Source organism: Elephantulus edwardii, unplaced genomic scaffold, assembly GCF_000299155.1.
Source record: "Elephantulus edwardii isolate Elephantulus edwardi_28Jun2011 unplaced genomic scaffold, EleEdw1.0 scaffold00222, whole genome shotgun sequence".
NCBI lineage: Eukaryota > Metazoa > Chordata > Mammalia > Macroscelidea > Macroscelididae > Elephantulus > Elephantulus edwardii.
Genome location: NW_006399972.1, coordinates 2,722,612 through 2,736,981, shown reverse-complemented (window position 1 = coordinate 2,736,981; position 14,370 = coordinate 2,722,612). Strand labels below are relative to the sequence as shown.

General features: G+C 35.8%; 1 protein-coding gene across 3 annotated transcripts in view; it reads left to right on the top strand.

The window, feature by feature from the left end:
• LIMCH1 (LIM and calponin homology domains 1) overlaps positions 1-14,370 on the top strand; it is a 559,635-nt gene that overhangs the window by 507,864 nt on the left and 37,401 nt on the right. For all 3 annotated transcript variants that reach the window (XM_006898180.1, XM_006898182.1, XM_006898181.1), the window contains 3 exons: positions 899-989; positions 10,443-10,606; positions 13,631-13,736. In XM_006898180.1, the coding sequence (XP_006898242.1) occupies positions 899-989; positions 10,443-10,606; positions 13,631-13,736 (361 nt within the window). The remainder of the gene's footprint in view (positions 1-898; positions 990-10,442; positions 10,607-13,630; positions 13,737-14,370) is intronic.

The window sequence follows — 14,370 nt, the reverse complement described above, 5'->3', positions numbered from 1 at the left end:
GTGTGTGTGTGTGTGTGTGTGTGTGTTCTTCAGTATCTGTTAGCAAGGTTGTGCCATATCTATAATGCAGCAACACTCACAGCATCATCAATCAGGAAATTTAAAGATATGTTGCATTGAGAAAATCTATTGCCAAGGACTTCTCCTAGTGCTAAAGAGGAATGATGTCAGTTTAAAGACTAAGGTGTGCCTGATCCAAGCCAAGGTCTTTTCAGTTGCTCCCTAGGCATCTAGTCATTGGGCAATGAATAAGGAAGATCGAAAAAGAATTGATGCCTTTGAATAGTGATGTTGGAGAAGAGTCTTGAAAATCCCCTTGACTGCCAAAAGAACAAGCAGATCTGCCTTGGAGGAAATGCAACCAGGGTGCTTTTTAGAGACAAGAGAGCTTTGGTGGCCCAATGATAAGGAGCTTGCAAGGGTGATAAAACTTCATCTCACATACTCATACTTGGGGCACGTTCTCAGGAGGAACCAGTCCCTGGGGGAAACATACCATACTGAAAAAGATGAAGGGTCAGAGAAGGAAAAGAACCTCAAAAAGGTGGGTTGATACAGTCACTATAACAATGTGCTTGTGGGTACCAGAGATGGTGAGGATGGTACAGAGCAGACAAGGTTCACATCTCTGTTCATCGCATCCCTGTGCCTTGTAGTTGACTTGATGGCACCTAACACCAACAAAAACATATGCAAGTGCGGGTTTATAACCCAATGTTTAAGATAAATTCAAATGAGAAATTTATTATGTAAGCCTAGAAAGTTCTATCAAAATAGAAAATCTTTGACTTTTTAGAACTTGTTTTTTTTATTTGGTTTTGTTTTGTTTTCGGGGATTTTTTTCCCAAAATAAAAGGACAATTTGTTTAAGGAAGAAAATTCCTTTTTTTTTTTTCAGGCAACCACTGAGGAAGCTGAACAGAACAGTCAGGAGGCTGAGAATGATGATGGAGAACCTGGGAAAGAAAATGAAGAATTTGCTACAGCAGGTGTGTTTCATGACATACAATTCTTAGGATTAATCATGATAATTCCCCCCATTTTTATGATAATTTTAAAAATCTAACTCTTTTTTAAATTTGAGTGGAAATTTACAAGTCATACTGCTTTTCAATCATGCACATTTTATCATTACATACACTTTCTTTTATACTATGAATTACTGTCTCACAAACCCTTATAATACTTCCTGTTTAAAAACTCTTTGTCCTTCTCTTTTTCAAACTTTATCACTACTTTTTACTTTTTGATACCTTTTCCTTACTTTTTAAAAATTAATTTTAATGAAAGTTTACAGAGACTTAGGGTTTCTCTTCCTGAGTCACAAAGGTTAGTCTCTGTAACTGTTGTAGTTGTACTGCCACCTAGAGGCTTCCTGGTGCAATACCGATTGTATGGTTAATTTTGCTGCAAAAATAGGAGCCCCTTGCTTTTGTGTTACTGTTTTTGAACTTATTACGGTGAACATATATAGGAAAAAGCTTGGCATCTTGACCTTATTACATTTACCAGGTAGTACTATCACCCACTTCTAAAGTTTCAAATTGTCTCAAATGGAAATTCAGTGACTCTCTTGATTAATTCTTCTCTCAAATGCCAGCTTTTCTGTGCCTTGCTTTATTTTTTGAAAATATATCATTATTGTGTAAAATACAATATGAAGAATAATGTGAAACACAATGTATATGAACTTTTTAAGCAAATCAACATAAAAGAGACTTTTTTTTTAAAAAAAGGAAAGTATATCGTTCTTTTACCATATAAATATTGCTAAAAATTATAGGTGTAACTAGTACATATACCCATAGGCTTGTTTGTACCATTAAGTCTGAACCAACTCATCACTTACCTTCCAGCACTTTTTCAGGGGCTGTAAATTGTGTGGGAGAAGATTGTTCATCTTTCTCCTATGGAGTAGTTGTTGGATTCAAACCCTGGGTCTTTAAGTTGGCAGCACAATTCCTACCACTAGGCCACCAGAGCTAGAAGATATTATTCTAACCCACAGTAGGAGCAATATATGACATAAATAAAAAATAAGTCATAAAGGTAGATATTGCAATGATAAAACTTACAGATTGAAATAGTAAAGTGAAAATACAAGCCTGGCTAGTGTACATGAGTGAACTGTATCCATTGCTTAGATTAAGGAACCCTTGCTATCTGTTGCTGTAGAATTTATTTGAATTCATAGCAACCACATAGGATGGAGTTAAACTGTTCATAAAGATTAAAGTCTTAGAAACCTTATGGGGCAGTTTCACTCTGGCAATGAGATCTTTGTGAGGAATTTTTACAAAAGTAGACTGTCCTTTCCCCTGTAGTGAGACTGAGAAAACCCTCCTCATTTTGGTGAGCAGTGAGCATTTACCCACTGCATCACTGGCACTCCCTATAAGATAATTCCCTAAGCTACTATTTCTCTGCATTTTTCAAACCATTTCTCCTTTTGAGAAACAGCCCCACGCACATCCAGTTTTTATGGTCACAGTGCAAATGTTCATAAACACGATTTCCCATACATATTCCATTTCCTCATCCTATTTCTCACTGAAATTTTCTACTTGACCTTTGCCAAAAGACCAAGAATAGAATGAGAGAATAACATTTATTTATGCTTTAGTTTTTTGAAAAGTTTAGACATTATTGGTATCAATTCTCTAAATTCTTGGTTGAATTCCTAAATGAAGTTATCTTGTCCAGGACTTTTTGTTGCTGTTGTTGTTGTCATGTTTTTGATTACTGATTCAAGCTGTTTGTTTGTCATGTGTTTGCTGAGACTCTCTATCTCCTCTTGAGTCAGTTTTGTAAGTTAATATGCTTCTAGGAATCAATCCATTTCATTTAAGTTATCCAGTTTGTGGACATACAAACTGTTCATAATAGTCTTATAATAGTCCTATTTCTGTTGCATCAATTGTAAAAATGAAATACTTCTCATGTTAAAATATTGGTTATTTACAACTTTTCTGTCTAGCTAAGATTTGTCAATTTTATCGATCTTTTTGAAGAGGCAAGTTTAGATTTTGTTGATTTTCTTTATTGTTTTGCTGTCTTCAGTTTAATTTCCTTCTGTTTGGATCTTGGTTATTTCCCTTCTCACTTTTTAGTTAGGCTGTGTTCGTTCTTAATAAAGCTATTAATCTGAGACCTTTGTGTGTTTTGAGTTTTGGGGTATTTTTTAATAGTTATTTTTATTTTTGTGCTTTCATTTTGATTTGACTCTAAGAAGATTTTAATTTCTCTTTTAACTTCTTCCTTGAGCCTTTGGTAATTTTACTGTGTGCTGTTTTATTTCCATATATTTATGCATACTTCTATGAGGGGAGTTTTGTTTGTTTCTGTTATTTCTTTCTATCTTCACTCTATTGTTAGTCAAAGAAAATGTTTTGTATGATTTCAATATTTTTTCTTAATTATTTATACCATTGTTCATTTTTGTATAATCTTTCATATACACTGTTTCATTTGTGTACACTTTCTTTTACTGTTGATCTATTTCTTTTATCTCCCTGTCTCCTCAAGTCTCCATTGCATCTTACCTGTTCCTTTACCCACATTTTTGCTGTCCTTGTGATTTCCTTTTTTTCTTCCACACCTTTTCTCCTGTCTCCCTTTAAAACAGTTACACACACACACACACACACACACACACACACACGCACGCGCATCTTGTTCCTATTTACTTACTAGTGTCTGATTGGGAAGTAGCTGTGCTCTAATCCCAAAGATATGCAATTCGAATCTACCAACTGCTCTGCTAGAGAAGGATGGGCAGTCTCCTCCTATGAGATTAACTGCCTCTGAACACTCACTAGAAAATTTAGTTATAAGTCATTTTTTACTCCATTGTACAGTGAGGAGGAGAAGAGGGGAGGAATAGAAATGGAATGGGTAGATAAAGGACACTTCAAGGATCAAGACAAGGGAAGATCAACCTGGAAAGAATTGAAATAAAGATTTCTATCTTTTCACTTTAATTGCTTTTGTTAAATCATTCATACACATTTAGTTTTACAACATTAATTAAGATCAGTCACTGCTATGTATCATGTCTCATCAGATCCTCGCTGTATTCCCCCCTCCCTTCCCCCATCCATCCATCCATCCATCCATCCATCCATCCATCCACTAATCTCTTGATTACAATCTTTTTTAAGCTTATGAAGACTTGTTTTTAACCTGAAATGTTTTCTGTCCTTCAAAATAACTCATGTGCACTTGTATAGAATGTGAATTGTGCTGTTTTGGGTTTTTCTTGTTGTTAGACTCATCAAATTGACTGTGACTCATAGCAACTCTGTGAACAACAGTTCTACACTTTGCTCTATCCTGTGCCATCCTCATGACCTCTGTCCTTCTCAACCCATAGTGGTAATCACGATGTCAGTCTGCCTTGTCGAGTCTTATGCTCCCTTATTGACCTGCTACCTCTCTGAGAACAATGTCTCTCCCAGGTCTGGTTCCTTCTGAAAATGTGCCCAAAGGGAGTCAGAATTTCTCCATTCTTGCCAACTAAGGAATGCTCTGGTTTTACGTCCTTCAAGACAGATTCATTTGGGTTTGGTTTTTTGTTTGTTTGGGGGTTTAGCCTTTTAAGTCTAGGCCCATCAAGTCAAAAACAACTCGTAGCAATCCTATGAATGGTGGATCTGAACCTTGTCCCGTCCTCTGCCGTCCTTATCATCTCCAATATATTTGAACCCCCTGTTACAGTCACTGTGTCAGTCCATCTCCTTATGCTGACCCTCTACCTTTCCAAGCATGATGCCCTTCTCCAAGGACTGGCCCCTCCTTACAACACGCCGAGAGTATAGGTGAAACACAAAAGGTGAAACACAGAGTTTCACCTTCCTTGCCTGTTATTTCGTTCTTCCTTTTCCTTGTTGATCTATTTTTCTAGATTTTTCTTTCCTATTCTGGAAGTGGTATACTGAAGCCTCAAAATATAGTAAATAATCTCAGTTCTCTCAGTGTTTGTTGCCTTTATTTAGGCGTCCCAATATTGGTTTTAGATGCATATACAGTTATGATTGTAAATATTCTTGACCCTATTAAAATCTATTTCACTTAATAGATTTTATCTTAATGTCTACTTTGTCTAATATTGAGATTGCCACTTCAGCTCTCTTTTGGTTATTATTTCTTGGAAATTTTCACTTTCATCTTTTCACTTCCAATTCATTTGCACCATGAGGTTAAATATTTGCCTCTTATATTTGCATTATATTTTTTTATTTTGTAAAAATATATTAATATATAATAATACAATCTGTATTATTTTGTAAAAATATATTCATGTATAATAATAATACCATCTGTATATAATTTATATTATATATAATATATTAGCATTATATTTTTGTTTGTTTTGTTGTTGTTATTTTATCCATTCTGCTCTTTGGTTTTTAAAGGAGCATTTCATCTGTTTACAGTGACAGTAATTCCTGATAAAGTGACTTACAGCTGTCATTTTGATATTTGCTTTTGTGTGTACTAACCCCTTGTCTTTGCCCTGTAGTACTGCTCGGGCTTTTTGTTTGTTCATTGTAGTATTCTAATTCCTTTTTCCTTTCATTTTTTTATATATTTTTTAAATGTTTGTTTCCTTAGTGGTTACTGTGAATATTTTATTTAAGGGCTTTTTGAAAATAATGTGCCAGAGTAAGTTGATACCAGTTTAACTTAAGTAACATACAATAAGTTGCATCTATACCTACTGGTCTCAACTTTTGTCATTCTGTCTCATACTTCATATGCCCCATATCATAATATTGTACCTACCTTTATGTATTTGTTATTAAAAAAATAAAGGAAAAATATGTAGGTTTCAAGCATGAGTGCCTTATTACTAGCCCTTATACTACTCCATACCTTTCCCTTTTTTTTTAGGAAGCTTTGTTTTCATAATCTATGGTCTAGTATCTTTTCCCTTCCATCTAAAAAAACTCTAATTAGAATTGTTTTTTATTTAGGCTCATTTGTTATATATAACTCTCTCGGCTTCTATTTGGGAATGTTTTCATTTCACCTTCATTCTGGGTTTAGTGTTTCTGACTGAGAGTTGTTTTGCTTCTTGTTTTCATCACATTAAATATATCATTGTAATGATATAGGTGTATTTTAGAAGGATACATTGGAAGCCACAGCCTCCAATCAATGTTTTTGAGGAAAAATCGGAACTTGGTCTTACTTGGATCCTTTTATGTGACAATTTGCTTCTTTCTTATCACTTTCAGGATTCTTTTTCAGCGTTTTCTTTTCATTTTTGAACACCTAGCTATGATGTGTCTTGGTGTAGATTCCATTGAGTTTGTCCTGCTTGGAATTCATTGAGCTGCTTGGATTTTTTTGATTGGAGAAATTTCCTGTCATTATTCACATTTTCTGCTCATGTCTTTCTGTATCTCAAAATCCTCCCGGAACTCTATACTCTGTATATTGTGTTTTTCTGTTGTTCTATAATTCCGTTACATTGTGCTTTGCCTTCTTACACCTCATTTTAGTTGCTTTTCAGCATCTATAATTTTAACTATCTTTCCTTTCAATTCATTAATGTTTTCTTCCTAATTCACACTACTGTTAATTCCTGTTTGTTTGTTTCTCATCTCAGTTCTTGTCTCTTTCAACGGCAAGACATAATTTATTTAGATCCTCATTTTGTCATTGACTTGTTTTACCAACATATTTTAGTTATTTGTGGGTTTTCTTAGTTCTTTAATTGTGTTTGGTGTTGTAGTATGACCACCACCACGCCCTTTGCTGTCCATTTGAATGGACCATTGCTTTTCTGGAGTATTTCTTTTTTATTATTATTATTCACTTCAGTGAAAGTTTACAGAGACTTTGGATTTCCATTCATTCATTGTTGTACTTTTCTCTCTGCCCAACCTCTTCCCCTCCCCTAGTGTGCCCTTCCCTTTGAAAAGTAAAAGAAGAAAATCTTTCATTGTTATACAATCCCTCCCCACAAGTCCACTCCACTATCATCCTTCGTTCTGGACTCCTGTCATGACAATAATACCTGATCACATATCCCTTTTAAACAGTTCTCTCCCTTATCTGTTTCAATGTGGTATACATAATTTATCCCATCTTTCTGAGTCTCTCCCCAACCCCAATGTCAGTCTTTTTTTACAACAGTGGCACTATGCAATATTTCTGTGTGTGTTTTGTGATTTTTGTTGTTGTTGTTGTGACACTGGAATTTCCAAGGATATTGACTTTGAATATTTGCTGGTGTAGCCCACAGTACTTAGTAAGAATTACTTAGATAGGCAGAGCCTTTGGGTTTTTTCGTACAATTTCTTCTCCCTCTCATGTAATTTCTTTTCCTTTCCTGGTTTAATTGGGATTAAGAATATATAGATTTTTATTTTCAATCTCTTTGAAACTCACCAGAGAACATGCAGTGGTCAGCCTGTCCACCAACTGGCACTGCCCTTCAGGGGAGCTGTCATGTAGTAATTGATTATCCAATAGAAAACACAATTCCCTCTTTTTATTACTCTCTTCCCTTCTGTTTCTGCAATCATGGGGGGTTTTGTTGGTTGTGATGATGATGATGATGGTGTTGCTTACAAAGTTCGTATACATTGTGTTTCACAATATTCATCATTTATCTTGTGTTTCATACACTCATTCTCATGCATTACATTTTAGAAAACTAATCAACATTGGACCTTGCCCCTCATTATCCAGTCTTTTCACCTGGATCCTTCCCATTTCCTTCCCCTTCTCCCTTCGCTCATCAAACTGTGCAACTCTGTGGTTTTGCCACTACTCATCCTCACACATTGGGTTCCCATACATGTTTTACTAGTTATCTTTCTATATTTACAATAATGGTCTTATGTTGTATTTGTCTTTATGCGACTGTGTTAGTTCACTCAGCATAATGCTCTCCAGTCTCTCCCAAGTTATGTGGAATTTTTCAAAATTGTTGCTCCTGAGTGCTGCGCAGTATTTCATTGTGTGAATATATGACAATTTCTCAATCCATTCAGTTGTGGTTGGACACCTGAGCTGTTTCCACATTCTTTCTATGATGAATAACAGTGCTCTGAACATTGGTGTACAAATATCCGTTTGTGTCTCAGTTCTCATTTTCTTGGGTATATTCCTAGCAGTGAAATAGCTGGGTCATATGAAGTTTCTATTTTCAACTTTTTGAGGTAACGCCAGACTATCTTCTCAAGTGGTTGTACCATTTTACAATCCTACCGACAGTATATGAGAGTCCCTACCTCTCCACATCATGTCCAATATTTATTGCTTGCTGCCCTAATAAAGTTTGCCACTGCTACTGGGGTGAAATGATTTCTAATTGTGGTTTTTATTTTCATTTTTCTTATTGCCAGTGACTGAGCATTTTTTCCATGTATCTGTTGGCTAGCTGAATGTCTTCCTTTGAGAAAAGTCTTTCCATGTCTTTTGCCCATTTTATAAGTGGGTTATCAGTCTTTTTCTTCTGAAGGCCCAGGACAATTCTGTAAACTTTTATTATGAGACCTTTGTCTGAGATGGTATTGCCAAATGCTTGTTCCCAGTTAGTAGGTTTTCTTTTCACCCTGTTGGAAAAATTTTTTGATGAGCACAGAGATTTAATCTTTAGAAGGTCCCATTCATCAGTTTAATGCTTTCCAGACTGTACATTTCTGGCTGTATTTAGCAATCTCTTTATACCATAGACTAGGCCATCTAAGCTTGATCCCAGTTTGTCTCTTATGAACTTTATGGTTTTGGGCTTTACTCCCAGGTCTCTGATCCACCTTGAGTTCATTTTTGTGTATGATGTGAGATGGGGATCCTGTTTCAGCTTTCTGCTGGTGGAAGTCCAGTTTTGTCAGCACCATTTGTGAAGAGGTTGTTATTTCCCCATTTGAATATTGAACATTTCCCCTATTGAATATCAGTGACCATAAGTAGAGAGGTCCATTTCAGGGTTCTCAATTCTTTTCCACTTGTCAATATGCCTGTCATTGTATCAGTACCATGATGTTTTGATAACTACCGCTGTGTAGTAGGTTTTTAGGTCAGGAAGTGCTATGCCTGTTTTTGTTTTTTATAATTGCTTTGCTTATTTGGGGTCCTTTCCTCTCCAAATAAATTTGACAGTTTCCCTTTTAATATCTTTGAAAAAGAATTTTGATGTCTGTATTAGGATTGCACTGAACTTGTAAATTGCTTTTGAAAAGGAAAGGACACAAAAGACATCAAAGATCATCAGATCAGCAAAGAAATGGTTAAACTGTCACTATATGCAGATGATAAGATATTATATACAGAAAACACCATGGGCTCAACAATAAAACTGTTAGAGCTATTGGACTAGTTTAGTAGTGTGGCAACATGCAACGTCAATAGAAAAATCAGTAGGATTACTCCACAGTAACAAAAAGAACTCATAGAAGGAAGCCAAGAAAGTAATAACATTTACAATATCCAACCACAAATTGAGATACTTGGGAGTGAACCTAACTAGAGACACAAAAGATCTATACAGAGAAAACTACAGAACATTTTTGTAACACACGATTTAAAAAACCTAATCAAAATGGAAAAATGTGTGTCCTGTTCATGGAAAGACTCAATATTATGAAAATTACAACCCTGCAATTGTGTTATTAGTTAGAAAGCCTACACCTAGTAAGGCCTCTTCTAAGATGAATGTCATCCTCTACTTTTGCCTGTGATTTGCACCCTGCTGTTAGACATTCAATGAAGCTCAGGAAGACTTTTCTTTCAGGAGAGGGCAATTCTGACACTTCCCACAAGGACTTCCAAGATATGTCTTGCTGGTCTTAGTATCTCACTAACTCTGTTTCCACAAGGTCATCCACCTTCACTTACAGATATGTCTGTAACAGAGACTTCTGTAATCATTCTAGCAGCTGACAATTACTAGGTTGTGGAGGGGTTGTTGTTTTTGTTGCCAGGTCTATTGAGCACAACTCATAGCTACCCTTTGAACAACTCACCTGAACTCTTCCCTATTCTATGCCGTTCTCCTCATCTCTGACACAACTAAACACACTAGAGTCCATTACTGAAAACTCCATGTTAATCATATCATTAGGAGTCTTCCTCTCCTTCATTGACCATCTATCTTTCCAAACATGATGTCCCTTTCCAAAGAATGGCCCAGCCTGATATACATGACTTGTTGATTTGCTTATTTCTTGCCTGTCTGCAATTCTCTTCTGTTCTCTGCTCCTATTCTGAATCTATCAAATCTAAGCACCATATCTTGTTGTCTTTTCCAAGAGAAAGTGAAACGATGGCTTATTTATGCCACAGTTTTGCCAGAATTTTCTTGCAATCCAACTTTTTTTACTTCCAGGGCAGGATATGGGCTAATGCACTTTGTGGAATTGTAAAATAATGGCTTTAGATGATTATCTCTTTCTTCTTTATTTTTTCTGGATGTAACGTCATTTCAGAGCCACAGCATTTTACAACAACCGTGACTCGATCCAGCCCGACTGTGGCCTTTGTGGAGCTTTCCTCTAGCCCTCAACTAAAAAGCAGTGTGCCTGAAGAAAAAGATCAGCAGAAAATGGAACATGAAATGAGCGGAAAGGTGGAGTTGGTGCTATCACAAAAGGTGAAGGAACAGTGGACGAAAGTGGTTAAAAGTTAATATTGTTTCACAGGGGAGCAGGATGCTTCTGTGGCAACTGTTAATAGTGAATATTTAATTTCTCAACTACTGTTTTCTAGCCTGGAAGCAGGAGCGGCATCCACTTCCGAAATGGCTTGCCTCCGGAAACTATGTACAAACAGTGCTCAGGCCTTTCGTTCATAGGGTCGCTATGAGTTGTCTGCGACTCAATGGCACCTAACAACAACAGCAACTATTTTCTGTCTCTTCTCTGTAATTTTTCTGTTTGCATATATTCTACATGTACATTTTTAAAGAAATGTGAGTTATAGAGAGATATAAAATTATACACTCAAAATTATGTCATGCAATACATGTAAATATGTAAGTAAATGTATGTGTGTATATATCTCTTTATGTGCTTAGAAAGAATGTGTTTTATACGTATTTAAGAGTTACTGAAATCTACTCCCTGTTATTAACTCTAAATTGAGATTTTACTTTAGAAGTTCCATTTTAAGTTCATTCATTCATTTACTTCACAAATACGTACTGTGCACTTGCTATATGCCGCAGGCACTGTACTAGGCATGAACTAATTAACAAGAAACAAGACCCAGGTGCTGGCCTTGATTCAGAAGCTGAAAGCTTTGCTGTGTCCTTAGTAAAGCCTGAAAAGTTCTGATTCCCTTGATGCCTTGGGGGTATTTCTTATCTAGGCAATTTTCCATTTTTCTGCATAAAGAACTACAGAAGTATAAAAGAAGAAAATAAACCGTAGGCCAGCATTGAGTATGGTGAAGGTTTCCAACTTCGGCAAGTTTTGCCTTCTCTACATTTTATTCCTAACTCTTTTTCATCTCTTATTCTTCCAAACTCACCTTTTTAAACTTAAATTGAAAGGGAACGTTTTATCACTACTAGAATTTTTAAAAGACAAACAGAATGAGAACTATTAACTCAAAACCATTCATTTACATAATTCATCTGGGTCATTTCATGTGTGTGTTCCATCCTTGGACCACAAATTACATGTATTCGTCACTCTGGGGAGAATTGTTTTTGCTTTGCCACAGACCATTTTTTGCCATATGGCAAAAATTCTTCTCAGTTTAATACATTGACATTCATAAAAATAAAATGCAATTATCAAGTAACCTTTGGTATCATGTGATACCAGGTTCAAATACACCTTACCCTCTCACCAAATACTTGAAAATAAAATAATACTCTTTGAACTCAATCCTTTTCTTGTTTAGGCGAAGTTAATTTCTCTCCTTTCTTACTTTCTTACTGGATAATTCCATTTTAAGAGCTCCATTCAGTCAAGAAAGAAAAGTGCTCACTATAGTTATAAATAGTTGGGGTTTGGGGGTTCCCCCTCCCTCAACGCACTTGAGACTACACCCACTTCTCACTTAACCTACTATCTCATTGTCTGAGATTGCATGTTTACAATAGTAAAAACTCTGTGATCAGATTATTTTGTGCTTTAATGGCATATATCTGGCAATCACAAACACAGAGGAGCAGGACTAGATTCCTACTGTCTGTGATGGTTGCTGTATTCAGCTTGGCTGTGCCATGGTGAGATTTGGAAGTTATCCACGATAATAGTATTTGGCAATGATGTAATGATGAAAACTGGCAGCTATGTGATGATGTAGTCATCCTCCTTTTTTTCCATTTTGTTCATTTTTTGCACAATGATCTGGTCTTTGGAACACGTCAATAAGTGAGGAACGGGTGTATTACTTTTGTAAAACAAAACATTCATGCTTCACTTTGGACATTTTTGCTGACAACTGTTTCATCTATAGGACATTCTCTGAAATATGTTTTTGTCAGTCTGCCTGGTGAGAAAAAAATAGTGTAAGAATAAAATAAGGTCATCAGCTTTGAAAATTCTAGGCCTTAGCTTTTGATGTTTGTTCTTTTGGATATCTGTAGTGCAAAAGGAGATGAATGACTGCGTTTTCTTCAATGTTCCCTTAGGGTGATACATGTAATTCTTAAGGAAAGAAAAAAAGAAAATTCTACAAGAAGAAATATAGTCATTAAATGATCCTGAGGACCAAATTATACATTAATTTGTGCTACATACTTGATATTAGAGCTATGCAGCCTCATTTGCCAAAGTCCCTTTGTTATCAAATCAATATATCAAACACAACTGCCAGTCACAGAGTGAATGGACAAGTCCTGGGAGCACCTGAAAAGACATGAACGAACACAACTCAGGCTCTACCTTCAAAAGTTTTAAGTTGAGATTTTATTAACTCTTTTTTTAGACAGTATTTTATTAGTTTTAGTAATGTCCTTTTTATCCCCAGTAACCAGTTGTTTAGAGGCAACAAATCAGAAAGGTATTCTATTCATGATCATTTGTATTGGGAAGAAATAATACAGTAACAGTAAACTCTCTTTTCACTGAGCAAAAAAATTATTCCAAAAGCATGTAATCTTGGCACTTTTTGCTTCAAAGACACATAGTCTAACACACCTCATAATTCCCCAGAAGACATCATGATTATAGCACTATTTGATAATAGTTTATTTAGAAAAATATTTCTAAGCCATCAGGTTCAAAATATTCACTTCCATGTGCTTTGTATGTAATGTCTTAAGAAAATGTCCATTGAGAAGTAATAATGCTGTTATATTTAGCCCCTTACATACAAAGGAAGATATTTTTTTTTCTGGCTTTGCAAATTCAGTGTAATACAGTACTAAGAACAGACTATGTGTTAAGACAAATGAGAAAGTAAGAGAATCTGTACATTTCTAGAGATGAAACACTATCTTTATTCACTAAATTTTAGGCTTTAGTTTTGTTTCTCGAAAAATTGACCACTGTACTAATGTGGTAAAGTTTGAAAGGGGTTTGGGAAGTGACAAAATAAAAAACTGCATTTAAATGTTGAATGGGCTGTAGACTTTAATAATAGTCAGAGACTGTTCTTTTGACTATCTGCAGTTGCTAATGGACACACGTTCAATGATACTATTTGCTCCTCCACATTCCAGGTAGTAAAGCCAAAATCTCCAGAACCAGAAGCAACCCTCACATTTCCATTTTTGGACAAAATGCCTGAAGTCAACCAACTACATTTGCCAAATCTCAATTCTCAAGGTAAAGAAAAGGAGATGTTTTATTTTAGTTCTACTTGTTTTATCTGGGCCCGTATGTAGCAAAATATCCCTTGTTTTAAAGAACGTTTCATTCCTTTGTGTTAACCTTCCGTTAACTCTGGTGTTTGCTAGAACCCAAGGTGACCACATCAAGAATTTCAGAGCGGAAATCAGGGCCTATGTTCTGTCTTAGGCCTAGCCAGGAACCTGCCATCAAGGTCATTTTGTCATTCAGGCCCAATAGAGCATTACACAATGTTTGAGTCCTGAAAACATTTAATTTGAGAACAGTTTTTAAAAAAAAAATTTTTTTTCTTTCTAAGGCTTTAATGAGTCCTGGGTATACATGCTTAATCATACATTACCAGTAGGGAGCTTTGGTGGGGTAGTTCACATGGAGTTGTACTGCAAACCCAAAGGTGGGTCTTCTTTGGCAGTTCAAATTCACTAAGCTACTCCCTGGAAGAAAGAAGGACAATCTTCTCCCATGTGATTTATAGTCTTGGACACTCACTAGAGGGTTGATTCTTATTCAATAACAGTGCATTTTTGAGAATCATAGATTAAATCTGTTAAATGAGTTTTTGAGACTCATAACTCAAACCTGTTCATCTTCCCAGAATGGGAAACGTACG